The sequence below is a fragment of the Panthera leo genome, chromosome A2, assembly GCF_018350215.1.
Source record: "Panthera leo isolate Ple1 chromosome A2, P.leo_Ple1_pat1.1, whole genome shotgun sequence".
Lineage (NCBI taxonomy): Eukaryota > Metazoa > Chordata > Mammalia > Carnivora > Felidae > Panthera > Panthera leo.
In genome coordinates this window covers 16037199-16062352 of record NC_056680.1, presented here as the reverse complement: position 1 = coordinate 16062352, position 25154 = coordinate 16037199, and the positions used below count along the sequence as shown (strand labels likewise).

At 63.0% G+C, this 25154-nt stretch overlaps 1 protein-coding gene across 1 annotated transcript; it reads left to right on the top strand.

Moving 5' to 3' along the window:
- The first annotated feature begins 1538 nt into the window (after positions 1-1538).
- On the top strand, positions 1539-24232 carry ALS2CL (ALS2 C-terminal like). The gene is made up of 26 exons (XM_042929110.1): positions 1539-1606; positions 5358-5483; positions 6141-6333; positions 6634-6699; positions 7178-7343; positions 7879-8010; positions 8570-8689; positions 9879-9937; positions 10075-10141; positions 10570-10766; positions 11808-11873; positions 12312-12410; positions 12512-12673; positions 13411-13522; positions 14619-14696; positions 15551-15681; positions 16892-17065; positions 17238-17334; positions 17538-17695; positions 18215-18283; positions 19136-19309; positions 20516-20558; positions 20992-21053; positions 21162-21311; positions 21629-21725; positions 22126-24232. Exons 2-26 carry the CDS (start codon positions 5381-5383, stop codon positions 22204-22206), a joined length of 2856 nt encoding a protein of 951 aa, XP_042785044.1. The 5' UTR covers positions 1539-1606; positions 5358-5380; the 3' UTR covers positions 22207-24232.
- The last annotated feature ends 922 nt before the right edge of the window (positions 24233-25154 follow it).

Sequence of the window (25154 nt, the reverse complement as noted above, 5' to 3'; positions counted from 1 at the left end):
GAGAGAGAGGGAGCGAGGCCTGGCGGGTCTTGCCCCACTTGGCAGATAGTAAAACCGGGCTTGGCAATGCTGGTGAGGTCACCCACTCTGGGGGTCGGTGGGGGGGGGGGTAAGGGAAGATGTCCCCCAGCTTTCTGATTCCCCTAGATGTGGCCGAACAGGAAGGCTGGGCTGTGGGGAGGAAGCTGAGGGGGCCCTTCCCTTCCTGCTTGAGCCCAGCCAGCGCTGCCCGCCCTCAGCTGTAGGTACAGATGAGGACACTGAGGCCCGAAGAGGGGACGGGCTGCTGCTGAGACACCACTCACTGAATCTGCTTCCTCCTGCTCAGGGCTCTGTCCTGCCTGCCTTGCTCGCCACACCCTCCTGGACAACCTTGCTCTCTCTATGTGGCCATATCTACTCTCCAGCCCTTGGCCCTTCCCCCCAAGCCCCAGAAACCCCTTGCTTGACCACACCCACGTGCCAGAGGACCCACAGACCCACCAAGACCCTGCTCATCTGAGAAGGATCCCCTTGAACTGCCATGTGCCCCCTCCACTGGGGATCTTTCTTCAGCCTGGCAGGGTGGGTGGGGCATGACTTCCACCCCCTCAGATTTGAGTATGGGGTTGGTGGGGTACCCTTTCTGCCCTTCCACTGTCCGTATGGGGCCTGTTGGCCTCAGTGTTGTCAACCCTGAAAAGGGAAATGACTCCAGTCATCCTCTGGAACCCGTGTACCGCAGGAAGTGATGGGGGGGGGGGGCATAGGCATGGTGGCTGGAGGGGGACCAGGCAGCAGACAGCGGGATCCTTTGTTACAGGCTGAACCATTGTCCTCCCCGGCCCCCACCCCCCCCTCCTGGGACTAGGCTTCCGCCACCCTTTCCAAGGTCACAGGCCCTGGAGCAGACCAGCGCAGGCTGCATGCTCTACTGGGCCATGATGAGAACCAGGAGTGGGGGCAGGGGGACTTCCTCAAGGTCACACAGAAAGAAATGGTCGCTGGCCATACACATCTGGTCCAAGGGGGTGCGGGGCAGCCTCGGTTTACCCCACTTTGGTACGTTTCTCGAGCCCACCCAGCGCTGCGCTTGTGCTGGCCTCTGGGATTCGGTGCGGGTGGAGGAGGTCATGGGGTTGCACCCAGGCCCAGAGCGGTCAGAATAGGGGCGGATGCCCGGGAAGGCCCCGCCAGGACGAAGAAGCGAGGCCGCTTCCCGGACACTGCCGGGCGGTCCTGGGAGCCCTTCCTGGGAAGCTAGGCGAGCCTGGGCCTGAGTGAGTGAGTGTGTGTGTGTTTAAGGCGGCGGAGGGGTCAGGCCCCTACCTCCCTCTCCCACTGGGTCCCAGAAGCCTTCGGACCCGGAGGTCTCCAGGGAAGGCCTCAGGACTAGACCTCGGGCGGGGGTGCGGGGGTCGCGTAGATCGCTAGGCGGGTCGGTCGGCTCACGCCCCAGCTTCCTGGAGCAACAACCCGGGTGGGCGGGGCCGGCGGTGGGGGCGTGGCGAGGGGCGGGGCAGTGGGCGTGGCGGGCTCCGGGGCAGCGGGGAGGGGGCGGCGTGCGGGCGGCGGGGAGCCAGCGGCCGCGGCGACGCTCCCCGCTCCGGGCACCGGCACCGCGCAGGTAAGGGCGGGGCGGAGGTCGCGCGTCTGTGGGCGGGCTCCTGTGCTCCCGCTTGCCCCTCACTCCAGGTGGGACTTTCGCCTAGCGCCCCCTCGGGCCGCCGCGTCGCCGTCCCTCCACGGCTCCTCGGTCCCAGGCGGCGCTCACATGGGGGCCGTCTGAGTTTGTCCCAAGGCACCGTCCCCATTCCCCGCCCCGTGCCAGGGCCCTTCGGCCTTTCAGCCTCGTTCTCCCAGCCCCGCGGTTACCCGGCTCGGATTTAGGGGCAGCGCAGGGATAGCGCCCGGGGTTCGTGCACCGCGCAAGGGATCCCATCCGCCGTCCCCGGACCCCATCCAGCCTGAGAGACTGCCAGGAGGAGGTGACGCCTGCAGTGAGACCGGCATGGGCAATGCCTGGTGGCTGGGACAGGATCCCATGTTTGGGAAACTCCAGTGACTGTGCGTGTGCCAGGCAGGGAGGGGCAGGGAAGCTGTCAGAGACTGAGAAGTGTTGGGGGTGGGGGCGTATAGGACAAGAAGCTTAGGGGCATGGAGAGCCCAAGAAGGAGTGCTGGGGGGAGAAGCCAAAGTGGAGACTGAGGGGTCAGCTGTGACAGTTGAGCACCCCCACCCTGGGGCAGTTCCTCTGTCCTGTGTCTACCACTGGGCTGTTTTAGGGGACTCTGGGGCAGCCCAGGAAAAAAACGTCCAGGGCAAGCAAAACTTCCTTGCTTGTCCACACCAGGAAATACCAGAGTGGGTGCCATGACAGGGTGTGGCCCAGGGGCCTGAGGGGCCCCGGGGGTCCAGGTCTTGGAGAGGGCAAGGGAGGCCTCCGTGACCCTGCCTGAGAGCGACCAGGCGTGGAGAGAGGCCAGGAATGCAGGGGAGACAGCAGGTCTGGCGGCTGGTTAGATCGACACGGGACGGGCAGCTGACTCACCTGGGCACGCCAAGACTAGCCAGTTCTGTGCTCACCCTGCCCCACAGTGAGCACCAAGGCTGCCTGAGGAGGTAGGAGGCTGGGTCCTGCTGGGAACTTGCTGTGTGCCCTGAGGCAAGTCGCCCAGCCTTTCTGAACCACCTCACTCAGGTGACCTGGCAGGACCGGCAGCCAGAGGCCTGGGTCTGAGCCGTGCACATGCTCTACAGACATGCTCTACAGATAGTGTCTCAGCCCTCTCTTGCCTTCCTCGGCCTCAGTTTCTCCATAGGTGCTTCATGTGCAGCCTAACACCAAGGAACCTTAGAACTGGGTGGAGGGAGAGGGTATGGAGGCCATACTCGTGACCAGAGCCCGGTGGGTTAGGGGTGTGACGGGTTTGAGCAGGGGTTACTCCTGCTGGGTCCCTCTCACGTTATGGCTCAGCACCTCCCCCTACCCCCAAACACACACACTCCTGCGTGGTCTGCTCCCTGCTCTCACTCTCTTGGTTGCCTTCAGGATGAAGGCCCAAGCTCTCTAGCTGGGGAGCGGGGACCCTGGGCACCACCAGACCAGATCCCCAACCTCAGCCGCAGCCTTCCCCACCACTGCCTCGCCAGCCACGCTTAACTTCTGGCCTTTTCTCTGAACAGTGTACCTCAGTTCCTTAGAGGGAAACGTCCCTTTGGGGCCACAGATCTGGAAGGGTCCTGGAGTAAATGCCAGTCTGGGTCTGTAAGACTCATCCGGAGGGTCCCTAGGCTGCTTTGAGCAGTGAAGGAGGCTGAGGACCAGGTCTCTGCACCCAGAGCAACTCCCCACACCAGTTTATCATTTCTAAGGAGGACTCACATAGTTTGAAAGCTCTGATCTGAACGCACCCCTATTTCACAGAGGAGGTGACTGAAGCCCAGAGGGGAGCAGGGCTCTGGACAAGCATGGCCAGGACTGAGCAGTGGGTAGGGGGTTGGCAGGGGGTCCTGTGGGAGCAGCTGAGGTGAGGGCCATGGGTCCAGGGTAAGGGTAGCTGCCAGCCCCCCAGCGAAGGGTGGGGGACGCCTGAGGTGGAGAGGGGCAGAGAGCTCTATCTGGGGTGCAACGTGGCTGGGGTGGACCCCAGGTCAGTGTGAGTGTGGGGGATGCCTGGTGTTCAGGGCCTCTCGGCCTCGAGCTACTGACTGCAGGTCTCCACTCGCCCTGATCTGGTTCCTAGTCCACACCTCCTGTCCTGGCTGCACCTTCTTCCTCCACCTTTATTTAGCCAGTGTCCTCACCTCTCAGTTCACACCCCCTACTGACTGGCTGCCAACTGAGGATGGAAAGGTCACTCCCACCCCCCAAAGGGCCTTTCCCTTCTGTCAGTTTCTGGAGCTATGGGGGAGGGTCGGGGGGGGGGGGTGCCGGGCCCCACTTGCTGTACCCCTGGCCCCTCAGCTGAGCTCTGCGGGTCTGCCTGAGTTGACCTGGAGCCACCTGCCCCTCTGCCCCAGGTGGGGTGGGGGGAGGTACTGGGGCTGCCACAGGGGCCCACAGAGCAGGCCACAGCTGGGCAGCTGGCCGCTTCCCCTTCCTGCCGGTCCCTCCCAAGGCCTCGCCCTCCTGAAGCAGCAGCAGCAGGAAAGGTGGGGCAGGAATGCCGGGGCCTGGGCCCTTGGCCAGAGTTCTGAGGCACCCGCCCTGCTGCCCCAGAGCCTGTTCCCTGGGAGTTGTAGGTTTTGTCAGGGGCCTGGAAAGGGCGCTGGGGCTCCACCTGTGTCACCTGCCCATTCCGGCGACCCCGATGATATCTCCCATCCCACCTAGGTCAGCTAACGGCAGAGCCTCTGAGTGTCAGAGCCAGGGACAGGCAGTCTGAGGGTGTCAGGCTAAGAGACCCTGAGATGTGTGGTCTGGTCCTTCGGGCAGATGAAGTTTGCTCGGTGAGGGCACCCGGCTCTGGTGGGAGAACGCTGTGTCTGTTTGGAGGCTGCGGCCTGGCTGTGGGGGTGGGTTGGAGCCCAGGCCCCTTGCTGACCCTCCCTCTCGTCAGAGAGCCACATTCTCAGGGGATCCCTGCCTGCTTGGTGGGTCCGTCACTCCATGGTGGGGAGTCCAAAGACTCAAGCCCACCTGCCCGCCCCCACAACCCCTACCTCTTTCCTCTGGGCACAGCGGGGTCAGCCAGGTTGAGGGGCACGGAGGGTCTGGCTCTCACCTCTGCTGACCTCACTCTCCCACTGCTGGGCCCCGTCTCCTCTCCAGCTGTCACCACATCCATCTCCCCAAGTCTGATGTTGGGTCCTACCACGCTCCCTTGCCCTGAGATCCTCCATAACTCCTCCACTGGCCATGTTGGCCACTCTTGGTGGGCCACGCGTGGAGCCTGGGCCCTCATGCCCGTGATCCTTTGCTCTCACTGTGCCCATCTGCCTGGCCTGAGCCATGGCCTTGAGAAAAAAGCTGGGCTCCTCTGACAGTGTGTCCTTGTTTCCAGAGACTCTGTGGAGGGGGAGCTAGGTCAGAGCACCACTAGATATTACTCTGAACCTCGGGAGCCATGGTGGATGTTTGAGCAGGGGAATGAGCAGGCCAGAACTGGGCTTGAGGAGCACCTGCCTTTTTGGCTAAAAAGAGGTGTTTCCCTAGGCAGTTCTGAGCCCTGGCTGCCTCTCCATCAGGTCCCCTCTGCTGGGCCCAGGTGCAGAGCAGGGCAGGGGTCAGTGGCTGGTCCAGGCATTCCCCTCTGAGGCGGCCCCGGGCTCACCGCTCCGTTCTGTTGTGGGCAGTCCCGGGCACGTGGGCTGAGAGCGTGGCACTGACCGTGCTCTCGCTGGCGCCCTCTCTCTGGTCTGTGCCCCATTCGCAGGCCCCGAGTCCAGCATTCTGGCCATGTGCAGCCCTGAGGAGGAGGCCCTGCTGCGGCTGGAGGAGGTCTTCTCCTCCACCCTCGCCCGCATCAACAGCCTCGTCCTCCAGCCCCTGCTCACGGCTGGTGAGTCTCAGCTCTGCAGTGGGAGGGCGGGGGACGCAGGAACCATCCTGGGGCCCCAGGACCTAGCTCGTTAGACTGTCCGAGGCACGCACAGCCTGCTCAGCCTCAGACGGGAGTGGGGACACTCGGGACTGGGGCTCTGCCTCTGGTCGCCGGCTGCTCCCTTCTCAAAGGGACCCCAAGGGGCCAGGCCACGGATCCCTAGCCCAGACTCAGCTGTACATAGAGTCAAAGTCCCACCTCTTCCAGGGCACAGACCTGATGCTCTGCCTGGATTCTCAGCCTGCTCTCACCCAGGGCACGGCTGGAAAGCAGGATGCTGAGTTTTTACTTCCAGTTTGGGTCTCACTTGTGAAGTGACCTTGGTCAGGTGCCTTCCACTGAGGGGCTCTGTCCACTCATCTGTGAGAGGGAGGGGACCATAGGACCTTACAGACCCCGCATCCCGGACCCCAGGAAGTCCAGAGACTCGGGGGAGTTAGTGTACGTGCCGTCCCTGCTTAGTGGGGGGCAAACGTCAGCTTCGCATCCAGAGCCAAAGACCCCTAGGAGGATGCAGAACCCTGGCCGAGGCTCCTGGGCTGTGGGGGCCCCTCCCCTCGAGGCGGAGAGGCCCCGCCCCCTCACAGCGTGGTTGCCCCGCCCCCCCTCCTCCAGAGCCCTCGAACCCCCAGGGCAGAGAGTGCCTGCGGCTCTTGCAGCAGCTACACAAGAGCTCCCAGCAGCTCTGGGAGGTGACGGAGGAGAGCCTGCACTCGCTGAGGAGGAGGCTGTGCCACCAGGACTCCGTCGGGCTGGAATCCCTGCTGTTGTTGTGCGGCGCCGACCGCGTTCTACGGGTCCACGTAGAGTACGGCGGCGAGGAAGGCGGGGGATCGTCCTGGGCCGAGGGCTCCCCGGGTCAGATTTAGGTTTGGGTTCGGTCTGGGGTGGGTCAGCCTCAGGGCCTGGGGCCTTAGCCTGGCACAATCACAGACACCCCAGACCTGAGCCTTGGGGCCTCCCAGGGAGGAAAGACTGAGTTAGAATTATCTGGTTGGGCCAGGGCTGCGCGCACTCGGTGAGTGGGGTCCGAGGACCCCGGAAGGGCAGGGGTTTGGATCTGAGGTCGTGGGCTGGGCCTGCAGGGTGTCTCCTGTGCTGTCTGTAGGTACATCGAAGCCTACACTAGCTGCGTGGTGGTGCAGGCCTTTCAGAAGGCAGCAAAGAAGAGGAGGTGAGCACAGGGTGCTGCGGGGATGCGGGGGTGGGGGCTCTGAGTCGGTGGGGGTGTCCGGGAGGGAAGGCTGGGGAAGTCCCATGGCCACAGCGGCCCGTGTCACAGCCCATGACTCATCCTGAACACTCCTGGTTCTAACAATTCCACGCTGATCCACACCGGAAGGTGGGGGGGGGGGGAGTCTATGGAGGCTGTGAGCCAAATCCAGATATCCACCAGCCAAGGCCGACCCTGGGAAGGGGAAGGAGGGGCCGTCCTGTTCAGGGTGGGTGGTTGTCCTCGATGATCCCTTCACCCCCAGATATTGCCGTTGAATCTCCAATCTGGCGACCGTGGTCCTGTGATATGAGAGCGGTTTGGGGTCAGGGACTGCTCCTGAGATCTGGGGGCATTAGCTGGGTTTGGGCGGGGGATGGTGGCAGGGACAGAACGTAGGAGGGGGATGAAGGTGGGGTGTGGCCCTTCCTCCACTCAGCGAGTACTGGCGGGGCCAGCGGAAGGCGCTGCGGCAGCTCCTGTCGGGCGTGAGCTCAGAGGCCTCCGTGGGCACAACGCTGGTCCAGGCGCTCCGCCAGCCGCTCGCCCATCACGTGCAGCAGTACGTGCTCCTCCTGCTGAGCCTCGGGGACACCGTTGGGGAGGTAGGTAGCAGGGAGGTCGGGCGACCAGGTGCTGCTCAATAGGCCTGTCACTTGTAGGGACGCCGGGGGAGGAGAGGAAGGGTCCTGGCTCAGGGGACCCATCTGACTCAGGAACCCTGGCTTGAGAAAGACACAGCCATGCTTTTGGGGACGTGGCCCTGTTCTGGGGGGTTCGCAGGGACATGGCCTTGCCCTGGCATGTCTGAGGTACATGGCCCTGCTGTAGTGGAGCCAGCAGAGACCCGGGAAGCAGATGGAGAATCATGTACTGGGTGTGAGGACACCTGGCCCAGGTCCAGCTTTGGGGGGGGGGGGGGTGTCACCCAGTGGTCCTCTGGAAGCACCTTCATGCTGGCCTCTCCCTCAAGGAAGGGCTGGCAGGGAGAAAAGGACAAACTTTGGCTTAGATCCAGACCTTCTGACCAGCTGGGGCCAGGCCAGGGCCGGGGCAACCATCACAGGGTGGCGGAAGGTTCTGACAGGCCCCCCCCCCCACCCCCGTCCCCCACTCACCAGCTGCTCTGTGTCCCTGCAGCGTCACCCCACTCGGGAGCTGGTGGTGCACGCGGCCACCCTCTTTGGGAACCTAGAGTCCTTCATGAGGCAGGCGCTGGACCAGGCCACCGCCACGCAGGCCCTCTGGCACACCCTGAGCAGCCGGCTGAGAGTGAGTTTGAGGCCTCAGGGCGGGTCAAGAAAGGGGACTCTTATCAGGCAGGGGCCAGGTGGCTGTGAGGTCCCTCTGTCTAGCCGTCCTCAGGCACTTGCTGAGTGCCTCCTGGGCCAGGCCGTGAGCCGGCTCTGGGGAAAAGCAGTCAGAACTGACTCTGTCCTGAGACACCACCCGGCGATCACGTCCTCATGTCACCACCCACTGTGGCACGCACTGCCCCTACCGGGGTCAGTGGGGGAGCCCCCTGTGCCCTGAGAGGGTGTGGCAGGCCTGGGACCCAGTGTAGAGAATTAGGGGAACAGAGAAAGGGGACAAGAATCGCCAGCGAGAGGCAGGGACCGCAGAGCCCCGGTGAGTGTTGTGGGGGGCTCGGCGGGGGCAGTGGCTCGAGGTGGGACGGGCCTCAAAGCGAAGCTCTGAGACAAGTTTGCTGCCCCCACCCCCTCCAGACCTTGGAGCCCCACTGTCGTCACAGAGCTGGGGGCCTCCAGGAGATGGTTAGAGTGGGGGACAGGGACGCCTGAGCCCTGTGCCTCCCCGCCCTCCTCCCCAGGATGTGCTCTGCACCCCTGCTCGCAGACTCCTGCAAGACAGCCAGCACATACCGGTGACGGTCACCCCGCTACGGGCGGAGCGCGTGCTGCTCTTCGATGATGCCCTGGTCTTGCTGCAGGTGGGGCTGACCAGAGGTCCTGGGGCCGCAGCGGGGGTCAGGGGCCTGGCTGAGAAAGGAGTGGGGAGCGAGAACTTGGGGAGGTGATGGGGGCCGAGAGGCAGTCATTGCTGGGGGTGGGGGGCGGCAGGCCCCGCCATCCCTGGAGCAGGGTGAGCTATCGGGCAAGGCCGCGCGAAGTGCGTCCCAGTCCCGGCTGCCATCGCTGCTAACCATCTGTACCTCGGTTTCCTCATCTGGAAAACGGGACACTTGTGAGTGAGTTGGTCTTCAGCAGGTGCCGGACAACTCTTAGTTCTTTCTCTTCCTTACTTAGGAGGGGAGCCCCAGATGGGCGGTCAGGGGTGGCCCTTGGTGACTGAGGAGGGCTGGGTGGATCCAGGCACACATGAGGCTTCTAGAAAAAAGTACTGTGTAGAACCAGGGCCTGGGCTCTGGACGTTGCAGAAGTCAGGGGGGAGCCAGGGCTGGGGTTTGGGATTGTTTCCTGGCCTGTAGTATCCCCCACCCTTGAAGTCATATAGCCCTTGTGATAGCCATAACGCTGTCTTCTCTGTCCCCTCAGAATGCCAGGCTGGGGCTCCCCTGCAGACTGGGACGCTGAGGCCTGGGGGGAGGGGGGGCTGCTACTTGCCCTGTCTAAACCTGTATCTCCTGAAATCTGGTTCACTTTGAGCTCCTCTCCACTCCGTGCCCCAGGTACACCGATGAGATACTTCAATGCTCTGTGCCCTTTCCTACCTCTGGACCTTTGCATGTCCTGTACCAGGCCCACTCTTGTCCCTGCCTGTGTCTGGCACACTCCTCCTGCCCTTCGGGCCTGGGCCTGGTGCCTCCTCCCCCTGCGGCGGTGAGGCAGTGACCTAGGTCAGGCGGGAGGTCGCTGCATGCAATCTTGTAGAGGAAGGGGCGTTGGTCAACTCTCCGAGCAGGGATGGCGTTCCAGATAGAAGGAGCAGCACAGGGTCACGGATGGAGCCGGAGGCGGGGGAGGGGCTGCTCCAGGGTTCCCAGCCAGGCCCTTGGATGGGAAGGGAGATGGGGAGCAGGCTGGGCGAGCTGGACTGAGTAGCCTGGGCACGCCCGGCCGCATGGCAGCAGGTTGGTGCCTGGAGCACCACTGGCCCAGAGCAGGAGGGGAGCGTCTGGTCTGGGCCCTGGGTGACACCAGTGCCCCATCTCCTTCCAGGGCCACAGCGTCCACACCTTTGATCTGAAGCTGGTGTGGGTGGATCCTGGGCAGGACGGGTGAGCGGCCCCCTCCAATCACACCCCAGGCCTTCTCTCCCTCCACCCACCCGACACCGCCCGCACCCCAGGGCTTGGGCCTCCCAGAACACCCTCCGAACGGAGCTGGGGCCTACTCGTCACCTCCATCTGTCTAGGTGCACGTTTGATCTCCTCACACCTGAGGAAGAGCTCTCCTTTTGCTCCAAGGACCCCCAGGGCCGGGTGAGTGTGGGTGAGTTGTGAATCGGGGCGGGGTGGGGCCGGAGGAGTGAGGGAAGGCAGCAGGAGGGCAGGGGGAGGGCACAGGTGTACCCCCCGGAGGCTCTGGGACCATGGCCGCAGCGAGTCGGTGGTCAGCCCGGGTCGGGCCTCAGAGCGCCGTGGAGAACAGGGTACTTGGCCCCGTGAAGCCAGGATTGGGGCCTTTGCGGGTGCCTGCTCCGTGGCTCTGTCTGGTTCCCCTGGCAGGCACCGAAACTGCACACGAGGTCTGATGCAGGGCCTAGGGAGCAGCATGGAGCCGTTAGTTGGCTTTTCCCCCAGAGGACAGAACAGAGGGGGAGGGGCGTGGTGGGGGTACTATCTGGAGCTTCCTAGAGGGGCTGCCTCCACAGCAGTGACCTATCCTGTGTTTCCCCTGTCCCCACCAGATGGTCTGGCAGTGGAAGGTGACTCAGGCTGTGTGCCAGGCCCTGCGTGGGAAGAAGGACTTCCCCATACTGGGGGCGGGCCTGGAGCCCCCCGAGCCCCCCACCTGCCGCTGCCTGGCATACACCTTCCGCGCCGAGGGTCGGCTCTGCCAGGCCACCTACGAGGGCGAGTGGTGCCGGGGCAGGCCCCATGGCAAGTGAGTGACCGGAGCTCTGGGCCGAGCGAGGCAGGGGTCGTTGTGGGAGTCTGAGGACAGATGGGACCCACATGGACCTAATCACCCGAGGGCACGAACCAAAGGCTGTTACTCCGAATTAGTTGGTCAAGCCTGTTTGTCCCCCGGTCTCTCTTAAGCTCTATTGGACAGGACCTGGCCCATAGTAGGTCTGTGCCATGTAGAGTCTTGGTGAGGGTGATGACACCAGAAGGCGTGGGACAGTCTTCAGGCGGCTGGCCTGCAGGGCTGCAGTGACTGTTCTCGGGAAGCGGGGGGAGAATAGTGCTCATATTCACGTAGCACCGTCTGGTGGGGGAAATGGTTTGCGGATACCCGGCCTCCCCCAGCCCTTATAAGACCCCCCTGGGCGAGTGTCATCACCCGTTCTGGAGGCCCAGAGGCTGGCATGACTTGCCCAAGGCCTCAGGGCAGGTTATAGGGTGAGTCTGGCTTCAGTCACAGGGAGGTGGGCTTTTCAAGACCCTGTGGCTCCACCCTATGCTCCAGCTGGAAAAGCCAGGGCCCCGAAAGCAGAAGGGACTTGCCAAGGTTATGCTCATAAGCACGTTAGTTTCTGATACCTTGCCTGCTTCCAGAAAGGACTTGAGGAAGCAAATGAACAAAAAAAAAAAAAAAAACAGAAAAAACAATGCCGTGTCAGAAGAGGGGAGGAGGATGTTAGAAGCCACTGGCTAGCGTTTGACTTAAGCTTGAAGTTTAGCTCTGAGCTTCCTGTTGGTCAAGGGAAAAAGGGAACCTGGATGTTTTCAGAGCTTTCCCTGTGGGGGGTGGTGAGTGTGCCTGAGGCTGCTGGGCTAGTTGTGCCAGGAGTCGAGAAGGACTGAGAGCCCCCTGCGGGTCATGGAGCTCAGAGAGAAGGGCTGGGTGGGGGCAGAGAATCCAGTCTGGGGGGAGCTAGGGCTCTGAGAGTGTCTGTGGTGGAGGTCAGCTGGGGGCTGTGTGCGTGTTGAAGGACGGGTCGGGTGGGCCTGATGTGTGTGCCCTTCCACTGTCTTCCAGGGGCACCCTGAAGTGGCCAGATGGCCGGAATCACGTGGGGAATTTTTGCCAGGGCCTGGAGCACGGGTAAGGCTGGGGCTGATGCGGGAGAATGTGGCCGGCGGGGGAGTGGTTTTCACCCCCGCCACCGTCACCAGCCTGGCCCCATCCTAAATCCCCGAACCTCAAGCAGGAACTTAAGGCCATTTGGTCCAGCTCCCCTTATTACACTTTGGGAAACCAAAGCCCCGAGGAAGGGTGGGTCATGGAAGGAGTGGTCAGGACAAGAAGGTGCTCCCTGGATGCACAGGGGGCCGGGACAGGGGGAGGCGTCCTCAGAGTGGCCCTTGGGAAGAAAAGACGGCTGAGCACCTGGGCGATTCTCCTCATTGTCTGAGAAGGCCCCTTGGAGGTGGGGACGCTTCTGGTGGCAGGGAGGGGTGTCACGGGGTGTCCTGGTCAAGGTGGTAGCCTGGTGCTGACCGCCTCCCCCCCCCCCCCCCCCCCACGCACCCACACTGACAGCTTCGGCATCCGCCTGGTGCCTCAGGCCTCCGAGGACAAGTTTGACTGTTACAAGTGCCACTGGTGGGAAGGCAGCATGTGTGGCTACGGCATCTGTGAGTAAGTGACCCTCGGCGCCATGGCAAGGGGGGCTCTTGGGGCGGGCACGTCCCCTGGGCCGAGCTCCGGGAGGCAGGCCAGCTGTTGGTGACCCTCTGCAGGTACAGCACTGACGAGGTGTACAAAGGCTACTTCCAGGCGGGCCTGCGGCACGGATTCGGGGTCCTTGAGAGCCCCCCACAGGCCCCGCAGCCCTGCAAGTACACGGGCCACTGGGAGAGGGGCCAGAAGAGCGGCTACGGCATCGAGGAGGATGGTGACAGGTGAGCGTTCCACGGCCGCCCCCCGCAGGGTCAGGGGGCTCAGGAGACCCCCACACACCAGACTGAGCAGGGCGTGGGTCCTGTGGTCAGTGCGTCCCGTCCGTTTGCCCCCTCAGAGTCTCTCTGAAGTCACTCACTTCCTTTCCGTGGCCTTGGTTGTCGCTGAGGCTCAGGATGAGGGAGCCCTGACCTCTTTGATTAAGGAGCCTCCCAGACTGGCCCCTCCTCGCGCTGTCCAGGAGGACTTTCTGACCCCCCAGTCTAGTCCCGTGTAGGGATCACAGCCCGTCCAGGCTCTCTGGGCTGTGAGAGGAAGCCCGGGGTCCTTGGCCTTGTATTTGAGGCTTGCCTGTCTCTCTGACCTCACCCCTGCCGTGCTGCCTGCGTGCCCCCCTAGACCAGCCTTCTAGACCACTGAATGTCCCCTTGTACCTGTCGTACCTGTTGGAGGCTCCTACCTCCACGGCTCTGCATTCCATCATCCTTCCTGCCACCTCGCCCCAGGAAGCCTGCCAGGATACTCCCCCCCCCGCCCCGCCCCGCAGGCAGGCTCCCTCCCTCCCCCATTTTCTGTTTCTCTTGGAGGTCCTGACCTCACTTGCCCCATGTCTGAGTTGAGTAGATTCAGGCGATATCACTGCTCCTTATCCGGTCACCACCCTCACCCCCTGACCCCAGCCCTGCCGGCTTAAAAGTGCCCAGGAACGACCCTGATCCAACTCTGGCTCCTCCCCCAGGGGTGAGCGCTATATTGGCATGTGGCAGGCTGACCAGCGCCATGGCCCAGGGGTCATGGTCACCCAGGCGGGTGTCTGCTACCAGGGAACCTTCCAGGCGGACAAGATGGTGGTGAGTGGGGTGACCCGCGTGTATCATGAGCCACCCTTTCCCTGCACTGGGGCTGAACCCCCGGCTCTGAGGGTCCGGATGTTAAGCAGAGGCTGGGCGGTGCTGGATGGGGCGGAAGCTGGGTTCCTAGGTGCTAGAGGGAGACAGAACCTCAGCAGGATTCCAGTTCTACCAGCCACCTACCCTGGCCTTGGCCGAGTCCCTGCCCCTCCCGTCTCGGTTTCCCTGTCAGCACCTCAGGTTAACTACTTACTGTAAGCACAGTGGAATCAGCAAGAATGAGGTGCATGGTGAGGATGATGCCAGCAGTCAGTGCAACTGACATTGATAGACTCTTAACTGGACACCCAGCTCTGGGTTCAGCCTCCCAGCACGATCTCGTGGGATCCTCCCCATGGTCCCGCGGATCATGTCATCGTCCCCAGTGTATGACTGACAGATGTGAGGCTCAGAGAAGTCAGAGAACCTGCCTAGTGTCACCAGGTCTCCTGAGCCCGGGCACACCAGCCCTCGCCTCCTGCCTCACTCACACCCTGCCAGGTGCTCTGCCCCATGTCTGGCCTGGTGACTGTTACTGTTATTATGGCTTGTGCATTTGTTCATGTGGGAAGGATCGAAGGGGGACAATAAGATAAGAATGGACACAAAATAGATTCAGATAGGACACAAATTGGATCCTGTTTGGCTCTGAGCTTCCTGGCGGCCAATGCCACAAGGAAGCCTGGTTGGTTCCACTGTGCCCCCTGGGTCAGTGATAGGGAAGTGGGGATGGGTGAGGAGAAGCCCAGGACTTCTTGAGCTGTGGGTGGGGAAGGAAGGTCACCCAGGAGGCCTCCTGAGAGAGGCCACTGGAAAGGAGGAGCCAGGTCCCAGGGAGTCATTCAGGATAACCCAGGGATGAGGTCCAAGGAACGGCTGCTCAGGGCTTAGCAGGCCAAGGGCTGGCATCCCACCTAAGCACGGTCCTGGGAGGTGTGACAGGGCTCAGGACCCGGGTTGATGCCTGCCTCCTCTCCTCCTGCTGGCCCCTCCCTAGGCCCCATCTCCTGGCCCTTCCTAACTGACTGCTTTGACTCTCTCCGGCTTCCTTCCCTAGGGCCCAGGGATCCTCCTCTCTGAAGACGACTCCTTGTATGAGGGCACCTTCACCAGGGACCTGACCCTTGTGGGGAAGGTGAGGGCCACTGAGACCTATCCCCTCATGGCCAAGCCTTGGCTGGAGCCTGTAATCTCCCCACTTGGACCCAGGGCTGAGGGTGTGGGCGGTGGGTGAAGGTAGGGAGGTGCCCCTCCCATGTCCACTGCGTCCAGAAGGTGGGCACTGCCATGGAAGTGGACTTTGAACCCTGGTCAGAGTCAAGAGGGGACAGGTGGGTTTGCCTTGGTGCACAGGGTGCTGGTGGCCTGGCCGTGTCTCCCTACAGGCCCCTCGTTGGAAATCCACCCCCTCCACCAGCACTGGTGCCTTGGAGTTAGTGTCCTTCAGAATGTTCCTGCCTGGGCTGACCCAGCAGAAGGCAGTTGGGTCCCTGCTTGGGCCTTTGGGAATGTGGGGCTGTTTCAGTCTCCTGGTGACTGGAGGGCACTAAGGCATCTAATGGGTGGGCCCCGAGTGCTATGAATGGGACACTCATGAGGCAGGGACTGTCCCTCCCAGGGCCAGCAGGCCATCAGGCCTTGCCTAGGCCTCTTCCTAGTTCTGGACTTACCTCCTCCCCCCATCCCCCGCCACCAAGTCCCACAGTAGTGGCTCTCCTGCTGTGACCTGAGAGTCCCTTTCTCTCTCCCTGCCAGTCTCCCACCTGAGGTGACCCTTTGGGCCGTTGGCACGGCTCTAGGTCAGGGGCTTCTAAGGTGAGGGGATTAGGAGCCCTTCAGGGTGGGGCAGAGTGAGCGGATGGTGGGAAGGCCACCCACCAGGTGCTAGCCTCTGTGACCCAGGATGGACAAGCAGGAGGCCTGTCATGATTGGATGGGAAGGCAGCTGGACGGACAGACAGGCGTCCTTGTCTCCTTCCCTGGTTGCAGGGCAAGGTCACCTTCCCCAATGGCTTCACCCTGGAGGGCTCTTTTGGCAGCGGGCCAGGAGGAGGGCTGCATACCCAGGGCGTGCTGGACACGGCTGCCCTCCCGCCAGAACCGAGTGGCACCCGTAAGAGGTAAGAGCCTGGCCGCCCGGCCCGTGCATTCTGGAGCCTGACTGGAGTGTGTCTGTGTGTGTCTGTTTCCACCCCAAGGGCTCAGGTCTCGTCAGAGGGCCTTTTCTGTACGTTCTCTTCGTTCTTTATTCAGTTCTGAGGGCCCAGGTCACACAGCCCTCAAGTCAGAGACCCTTGGAATCAAGGGCTATGGCCTAACTTCGTACACCACAAAACCGGAGAAAAGTGTTAGGCACAGGCTTTGCTTCCGCCCTGCTTTTTTTCTGGGAAGGGTACGAGACAGTCTGTAACATAACACACATAGACAAGAATAAAATGGAAAATAAAAGTGCGAGTTGGACTTCAAGGAAAGAAACATACAGATAGGCGTCACAGTGGTTATGGCTGAGCATGAACCTGGCTCTGAGTTCCCTGGTGGCCAAGGTGAAGAAGGAAACTTGCTAAGTGGACTTCATGTCACTCTCATGGGGTATTTGAGAAGAGGATAGACTTCTTCCCATGGAGACAGAGTTCTTCCTTGGAGAACTGTAGTTCATTCAAGTGGCAACTCTCGCTGTGTCTGTCAAGGTACGGATCACAGACAGCATTTCAGATGTGGGGGCGGGGGGGAGGGAGAGGGAGAAGGGTTGATTACTAGACCCTTCCTCTTTGCTTGCTTCTTCTCCCTGACAGCAGGACCTGGGAGTAGACAGCAAACCCCGGAGGCCTGACCAAGCCTGGGTGGGGTGCAGGTGTAGGAAAATCTGTGAGCGTGATGTGGGAGTGCAGCGCTCCGCTGGGCACATGCAGCCAGACCCCCCGGGCCCGTTGGCCGAGATAAGACCAAGCTCAGGAAGGAAGCAGGTGGGGTGGGAGGGAGAGCGGGGTCTCAAGGCAGGGGGATCCTGGACTCTGGGCCCGTTAGCTCTTAGGGCCAGACCTTGCTGTCTGGACTTGGCCTCCAGCTCTTCAGATCTTTCTGTCTCCTTTCCAGGGCCCTGTGTGTCCCTTTCTCTCTTCTCCACCAGGGAGCAGATTCTTTCTGTCCCTCTCTCTGCCTCTCCTTTCTTTTCCTGGAGCCTTGGAGGTCAGCCCTCCCGGTCCGCCCCCCTGTTCCTGGGCTCCGACTCTAGGCCAGGTGGGACATCCCCTTCTCTCCGAGGGCCCGGACGGGGTCCTGCCCACCGCAGCTCCAATCCCTGCCTCCCACCCTCCGCCACCTCCATCACAGGCAGCTAGGTGTGGGCGCCTTCCCCGCGGAGAGCCGCTGGCAGGGCGTCTACGGCCCCTTCCGGGACTTCGTTAGCGCCGGCTGCCCTGGGGACTTGCAGGAGGCCCTGCTGGGCTTCCACGTGCAGAACTCGAGGGAGCTTCGCAAGTCCCAGGAGTACCTGTGCTGCGAGAGGTGAGGCGCGGGCGTGTGCGTGAGTGCAGGCACGCGTACGCCCAGCGGGGCATCCGGAGGGCCGGGGTTGGGGGTCTGTGGGACTCCCGTGTGGGCTGGGGAGGAAGGCTTCCTGGAGGGGGCAGGCCAGGACCCAGGTGTGGGTGAGAGATGTGTGTGCGCGGTGCCCCAGGACCCAGCCCGAGGACCGCGCGGGCAGAATGGAAGACGTCCTGGACGAGCTGCTGCAGCACCGGGAGCCCAGAGCCCTGCGGCAGTGCCTCAGGAAGGTGAGGGCCCTCGGGCAGGGGGGCCTGCGGGGAGGGGGGCCTCCTCACTGCCCCTGGTGCTGGCCTGAGGGGCCAGCCCGGGGACCCTTTCTGCTCAGAGGGCCTCAGTGTTCTCATCTGTGAAACGGGAGCAGTCTTGGGAGTCTTGTCGGGGCTCCAGCCCCCGGCCCCGGTCACCTCTTTGTTGCCTTTGCACCTGCCAGGCTCTGAGCAACTCGCTGCACCCCCTGGGAAAGCTGCTCCGGAGGCTGATGCTGACCTTCCAGGCCACGTATGCCGGCATCGGGGCCAATAAGCACCTGCAGGCGCTGGCCCAGGAGGAGGTGAAGCAGCATGCCCAGGAGCTCTGGGCCGCCTACAGGTGAGCTCGGTGGCCTGTTGGGGACAGCCACAGCCCTGTAGAGGTAGAGCTCTGCTCTTCCCGGATGTCAGGTGCTCTGCCTAGCCCCCTGGGCAGGAACGGTGCCTCTGGATTGAGAAAGAACCGGAGGCCGAGCAAAGGGGTTAGAAGGCAGGGAGATTATAGCACGAACTTCCTGGAGCCAGAGTCGGAGCCTAGACGGGCCCTGAGCTGACCCCTGACCCCAGGGGAGCCCCAGCCCCCTGCAGGCTGAGCCTGACTCTGGACTCAGACCCCATCTAACGTCACAGAAGGGGGCCCTAGATGCTGTAGTTCCTTCTCTTGTGAGGTTCCAGCGCTGTCAGGCTGACGCCCTGTACTCCCAGCTTCCTAACCGCAGAGGCTTGGGAGCCGGGGCTCTGGGCCTCACGCTCCACGGCTCTGGCGGCAGGGGCGGATGCAGAGCCCGCTGCCCTGTCCTTTGGGGACTCGGGTTCCGTGGGAGGTGGCAGCCCAGCTCTCCCTCTCGTTGGTTTGCAGGGGTCTGCTGCAGGTGGCCTTACAGCGCAAGGGCCAGGCTCCAGAGGAAGACGAAGATACAGAGACAAGGTGATTGCTCCCCTGGGGCTAGGTCCAGGGAAGCCTCTGGAGCCTCCTTCAGAGGATAGGGGGAGGGGGGGCTTCTGGGGAAATCTCGGGGCTCATGCTATCGACCACGCATTGTTCATTGACCACGAAGATCAGAATGACCCACGACCTCTGCTCCTTGAGCGACCTGGGAGGAGGCCCCGCCACAATGCATCAAATGCATCTTTGTTCGGGACGTGCCATCCCAGGCTCATCTCTCGGGTGTGCAGGGGGTGAGCAGCTGCCCCGGGCACCCTCCTCCCTGCACACAGATGGGGAGACAGGCCTGGCAGGGGCTGAGCCCGAGGTCGTGCAGAATGGGAGTTGCATCATTAAGCCTGTCTCCCTAGTCCCCCAAGACCACACCTTCCCGTTCCTGCCTTTAGGTTTCAGGCCGAGAGATCCCACTGCAGGATGCGTGGGAAACGGAGCTAGACGTTGGGTAGAACTTCCCCTCTGGAGTCCTAGGAAGCCTAGAAAACCAGGCGGCAGAACTGGACTAGCCTGGAATGACAGCTGAGTGCTTTGCCGCAAGTCCCTTGTCTGTCCAGGGCCCGGGTTTTGCTTTCAGTCAAATGGGGATCAAATCCCACCCCACTTGCCATTTTGGTTGTGAGTCAAATGAGAGAATCAGGAGGCCCCAGATTTCAACAGAATGAGGGAATGACCAAGAACAGACTTAGGAAGGGCTTTCTAGAGAATGGAGGGGGCGGGGACACTTTGTTGGGGGACAAGGAGCTCTGTGGGCTTTTTGAGGGGCAGCCCAAGTAGCGGTCCCTACCCCCTAGGCTCCCACCCTGCTGGCCCCAACCTGTCCTGGCCACTTTCACTCAGGGACGTGCAGGTGCATGGATTGGTGCTGCCCCTTATACTGCCCAGCTTCTACTCGGAGCTCTTCACGCTCTACCTGCTTCTCCATGAGACGGAGGACGGTCTCTACAGCCAGGGCATTGCCCACCTGAGCCTCTTCCCCGACACCAAGCTGCTTGAGTTCCTGGACGTGCAGAAGTAAGCCTTCCCTCCTTGCCATGTTTGCCAGGGCCCCCATGTACACAGGATACGAAATGCAGTTCACATTGTCTTTAGCAAAAAAGGGGGTGGTGCTAATTGGCTTGGGTGCCCATGAAGTTCTAGGATTATGCTGGTGTGGCGGGTTTCAGGTGTGGCTGGATCTAGCTATTTAACCTCATGGTGAAGGGAAACACCGTCTCTTTGGATGTATCTCTGGCTCCCATTTATGGTGAAACACAGGGTACCAGCCATTCAAGGTTTATACTCTACCAGCTCAGTCCCCGCACTGTGCCCCAGGGAGCTGGTGTCCCCTTCCCAGCTCCAGCCGGGAGCTGTCCCTCACTGGCTTGGCCGGCGTCTGGAGCCTGCCCCTAAATGCTGGCTGTGGCCCACAGTGGCCAGCCTGCCTCAATATCTGCCACTGGGGCTGGGGCAGGTGTCCTGCTGCCAGCAGTTGGACTGAGAGTGGGGGGAAGGGAGATCCTCAAGGGGAAACTGAGGACTGTTCTGGGAGCAGGTCCCTTCTACCCTCAGTGCCCCTTCTCATCCGTCGATACTATGAGTGACCGCCTGCCCAATGGGGGGCATGGGACCTCTCCTTCCACACCTGGTCTCCCTTGTCACACCGCGATGGTGTTTCCCACCCACCCCCTCCAAAACCCTGTTTCCCCTTTCATCGTGAATGTCTCCTGCATCTGACTGGTCACCAGCCCAGACACCTGGTTGCCAACCGCTTCCCAAGCTTCCCTCCTCCCCAACTCTTGCTGCTGCCTCTGTGCTGCTTCCTCCCTGCTGGCCTCCCTGCTCCATTGTTTCCCCAAGTCCCTGCCTGGTGCTGCACTGAATGGCACCCACATCCCTCCCTGTTCACCAGCCTGCACTGGCCCACCGAGCCTCCAGAACAGTCTCTTCTGCTGTCATTCTCTGTCTGGCCCAACCCCTGGGACTTCGCTCATAGGGTCCCTTGGCCCACAGCGCTGCCCCTCACCCCTATCCAAGTTTTGGGGGGGCCGTCTTCTCCAGGGATCTGTCCCAGCCTCCCTTGCCTTGGGCTCCATGCGGGTGCTCCAGGGTGCCACTGCGGACCCCTTTCCTGCGCTCAGTCCTGCTACGGGACACGGTATGTGGGGGGGTTGCCCTCTGACCTCAGACCCTGCCCCCTCCTCCTGGCAGAGGCTCCGTGTCATACTTGTTTAATTTCAGGCACCTGTGGCCCCTCAAGGACCTCACGCTGACAACCAATCAGGTGAGAAGGTGGGTCCATTAGCTGCCCCAGGTAGGGGGGAGGCCTGAACCCTGAGCTGGGCCCCCCACGGTTTGCTCAGGCCTCTTTGTGTTTCAACAAGCCCTTGGGTCCGGGGGCCACCGAAATAGGTACCCATAGGGACCCAGTGACTATCGGCTATTGGAATCATTATCTTCTCTATCCATTTTGGTCCCCCCAACCTCCTGGAGACCATTTATCCCACTTCACAGTTGAGTAGACTGAGGCTCATGGTGGAGCTGTGACTTACCCTGGGTCACTCGAGCTTCTGGGCGGGGCTGTGCTGGAGCCAGTGATGGGGAAAGGTGGGCGGCAAGAGCTCCAGCCCCGGGAGGGCCAGAGGGACGGAGCTGGGGGGCGGACCGTGGCCTCATCCAACCTGCGCTCCCTGCCCCCCCCCGCCCCCACCATGCAGAGACTCTCCCTGGTCAGGGACAAGTGCTTCCTGTCAGCCACTGAGTGTCTGCAGAAGATCATGTGAGTCTGTGCCCTGGGGAGGGTGGGGGACCGGAGGCGGGAGTGTTGGGGCCCCTGGTGGGGACTGAACCCGGGGGCCTCGATCTGGAGCCCGCTACCCTGCCGCAGCACCACGGTGGACCCCCGCGAGAAGCTGGAGGTGCTGGAGAGGACATACGGGGAAATTGAGGCCACCGTGTCGCGGGTGCTGGGCCAGGAGCACAAGCTGCCCATGGACGACCTGCTGCCGCTGCTCATCTACGTGGTGTCACGTGCCCGGTGAGGCCCGGCCAGGCCCGGCCAGGCCGGGAGCTGGGGTGGGGGGGCTGCAGGATGATCCCTTCCCACCCTGCCCGGCCCCCAGCCAGGACACAGGCTGAAGCCTTCAACATCAAGGTTTCTGAGCACAGCTTTTCTTGGTACAAAGCGGGAGGCGGAGGCCCAGAGAGGCCCGCCTCGGGTCCCGGGCGGGGAGCAGAGCGGGGACCACCGCCCAGGTGTCCAGCCACCCAGGCCGGGGCTCCTTCCCCAGCCGCGCGGTGCCTGCCCCTGATGGGCCCCTTCTCCCTCTCACTGCGGGGGTGGATGTCCTCCAGAATCCAGCACCTGGGAGCCGAGATCCACCTGATCCGTGACATGATGGACCCCATCCACACGGGAGGCCTGTATGACTTCTTACTCACGGCCCTGGAGGTGAGGGACAGAGGTGGTGGACTGGGGCCAAAATACCCTGGTCGGTGGGACAGACCCGGGCGCATGGTGGGGATGAACCCAAATTCACTGCTCGTGTGTGCTTCTGCGGGGCGGGCCTCACCGAGCCTCCGGGCCTGCCCTTGTTTGGGGAGGGGGGGGAGGCCCCGCAGTTCACCCCAGCCCCGGGGCCCCGGGACCCTGGGCATGTTCCAGGCTGCATCTCTGAGCGGACCGGGACAGGGAAGCCCCACTTCCTTGCAGACTGTGGCTGGGGGCTGAGCTGGAGACGTGGTGCTCCCGGCCCGGGAGGCGGCTGTGCTCCCTGGTGTTGGGCCGTGTTTGTGTGGGGCTGGGGGCCCGCAGGCCAGCTCCCCGCTCACCCTCGCCTCTTTCCCGCCAGTCCTGTTACGAGCACATCCAGAAGGAAGATATGAGGCTGCACCGCTTTCCCGGCCGCGGGGACTCCAGACGGCCCTGGTAGCCCGGCCGCTCCCGGGCCGACCGCAGAGCTGAGAGGGGCCGCCATGGTCCGGCCTGGCCCTCGTCGCCCACAGAGCGGAGGACAAGAGGGGCCCCTGGAGGCGGTTCCTGGAGGCGAGGGGCAGTTAGTTTCTTCCAGGGAGACGCTGCTGCTGCCTGCAGTGGGCCGAGGGCGAGTGACACGCGTGGGCCCGGAGCCGGGGGCTCCCCCTCCCCCTCGCCCTGCCTCTAGGTCGGTGTCGGATGACCTCCCTGACCTGCAGCGGCTCACCGGCCTTTTTGCTGCCCGAGCCTGGCTCCCACACGGACCTCGCGGGGCCTCGGCATCGCCGTCTGTTTACCAGCGGACTAGATGGTCTGTGACGGGCCTTCTGCCCGTCTTGCTGGATCCCGGAGTCCTTCTGGAAGTTTGACTTTTTAGACTGCCGGGCTGAGATTCTCACATCATCGCCGGTGGTGTTCCCTGTTTCCTGGTCAGAGGCTCCACGTTGCTAGTGAGGCCGCTTTTCATGAGGCCTTTTGTCCACGGGTGGCCTCCTAGGGACCTGCCTCGTTCCCGACTCTGCCCCGGGACTGAGCTGGTCTCTCTGGGCTGCGGGGCTGGACAAACCCCAGTCCACCCTGACCTGCTGGGTGGCCTCCGGCAAGGTCCTAAGAGCCACACGCCTGCAGCCCACGGGCCCGTGTGCAGGGGGACAGCAGTGGCATGGGGCCATCTGTGTTCTGTCCAGGCTCAAGACCCTGCAGGGGCAGGGGGAGGCCAGGGGGTCTCAGGGGCCTTGGGGAGAGGAGGAGTTTGTTCCCACAATAGTTTCCGTGTGGGACCGAGAGACACGGGAGCTCGGTCTTGGGGCAGCCTCACCCCTGCCTGGCCTCAGTTTCTTCTCCCCACATCGAGGGGCTTCCACCTGGTGACCTGCGGGGGCTCCCCCTGCCCGGTCACAGGAGACGTGTGACAATAGGCGGGGTGACTGATCTGAAGAAGTCCAGGGGCGAAGCACGGGGAGAGGGTGGATTTATGCAGGGATGCAGCCCTGGAGGGAGAGCTGGGCCCGGCCGCCACAGCCGCCCTGCCACCGTGCCCTGGATCGTGAGCAACTCAGGTCACCGTCCTTGGCTCCAGGTGTGCTCTCCGTAAATGAGCACTGACCTCGAGGCCCGTGAGGGAGGCTCTCGGAAAGCCCAGCCACTCCTGAGCCCCAGGCGGAAGCCCCCCCAGGAGTCTCAGGGTGGGGGGCTGGTGGTGGCTGGGGGCACCACAGACCCTGAGATGATGGAGGGCAGGAAGAGTGAGGATATCCGGATGCCCTGGGCCTTCGAGCTTACCCAGGACGGGGCCGTTGCTACTTTAATCCTCTCAACGGTGCCCAGCTCCTTCTTGTCCCTTGGCGAGTAGAACACGCTTGCCTCAAGGCGGCCCTGAGTGGCAGGACGCCTGCAGCCTCACCCCAGAGGCTGCCCCCCCCCAAGCTCCCCCCAGCCCCCCACACCACCCGGCCTCCGTCAGGATCCGGGAACTCTCACTGTAGCTCCGATTCACCAGGACCCCTCCACCCACCCTGTGGCCGGGCCTTGCCCGGTACCAGCGGAGCTGGAGCCTCTGGACAGGGACGGGAGAGGCCGAGGGCGGCCGTGCTGTGCCAGCCAAAACCCGAGACCGTGAGGACATTGCCAGCCGAGGTCAGTGCTGCATTCACAGAAGAGACGCTTGGAACCGGGCAGCCCGCCTGCCCCGTGGGCGCCTCGGGAGGCTGATGGAGACGGGTCACCTGCGGGGACCCCAGCGAGGACCTCTCCCAGCTGCTGCGGGAGCCCCTTCGGCTGCAGGGTCCTACGTCTCGGGAGGTCAGGTTGGCCACCAGGACCTCATGCTCTCCTGCGCCGGAGAGCTGCGAGCCCAAGGGGCCCGTTCCTTGACACCTGCAGGCGGCTTTCTGACAGGCTGCACGGGGCCGCACCAGCCCTGTCCCCGGGGGCCTGGGTTTGGGGCTGAGAGACACCCGAGAGATTAAATGACCTCTCAGTGAGCAGACGTGTCGGAGTCACAGCCTGACCACCCCCTCCCTTCCACGGCAGCCCTGGGCCTACATGCGGCCTCCCGTGGAGCCCCTCAACTCCTGCTTCCTGCACCCGCATTTCCCTTCCGCCCCGCCTGCTCTCCAGCTCCCGCCCCTCGTCGTTCTGTGCCCCACACGCGCCCTCCTCCGGTCCCCTGGGTCCCAGGCTGCTCTGTCCTCACAGGCCCAGCTCACGTGAGGCCCTCATGTCCCAAGGAATGAGCCCCCCGGCCCCGCTCCAGGGCCCGCCCCCTGGCCCAGTCGTGTTACTGGTGCCTGACGGCGGGTGCCTGCTCCTCCGCCGGCGATCTCCAGGCGCAGCAACGCCCTCCGCCTCTCCCTGGGCCAGCGGCGATGGCGATGAGCGTGAGGGTGGAAACAGGTGGACTTGGGAAAGGTTGGACTGTGAAGGACCCCAGCCCCGGGCCGGGTCCGCATTCATCTGTGAAAACAGAAGCCCCTCGGGTGTGACCAGCACAGGCAGGGACCCACGTGGAACGGAGGGCTGGCCACGCTCAGGCCAGGAGCAGCCGGGAAGTTGTTGCCAAACCCTCAGAGAAAGGGGGGAAAAGACAACGCCCTGTCTGTCCCAGCTCAGGTTCCTGTCCCCGGGGCACCACACCGGGCAGCAATGTGGCCAGTCCAGCAGGTTGTCTCCGGGCGCTAATCTGTCGCGGGTGTTGCGCTCCCACAGCAGGAAATGTCACGAGGCGGCCAGGTTACACCTGTTGACCAGTTGTGGCTGGTGATCGGTCAGGGCACAGAGGGGCCCCACGAAGCCCCCCGCCTCCCTCCCTCAGTCAGCGAGCCTCACCAGGGGCCTCTTGGATGCCAGCCCCGTTCCCTGCACAGGCTACAGTCTGGGACGTGGCCAACAAGGCCCCAGGTGAGA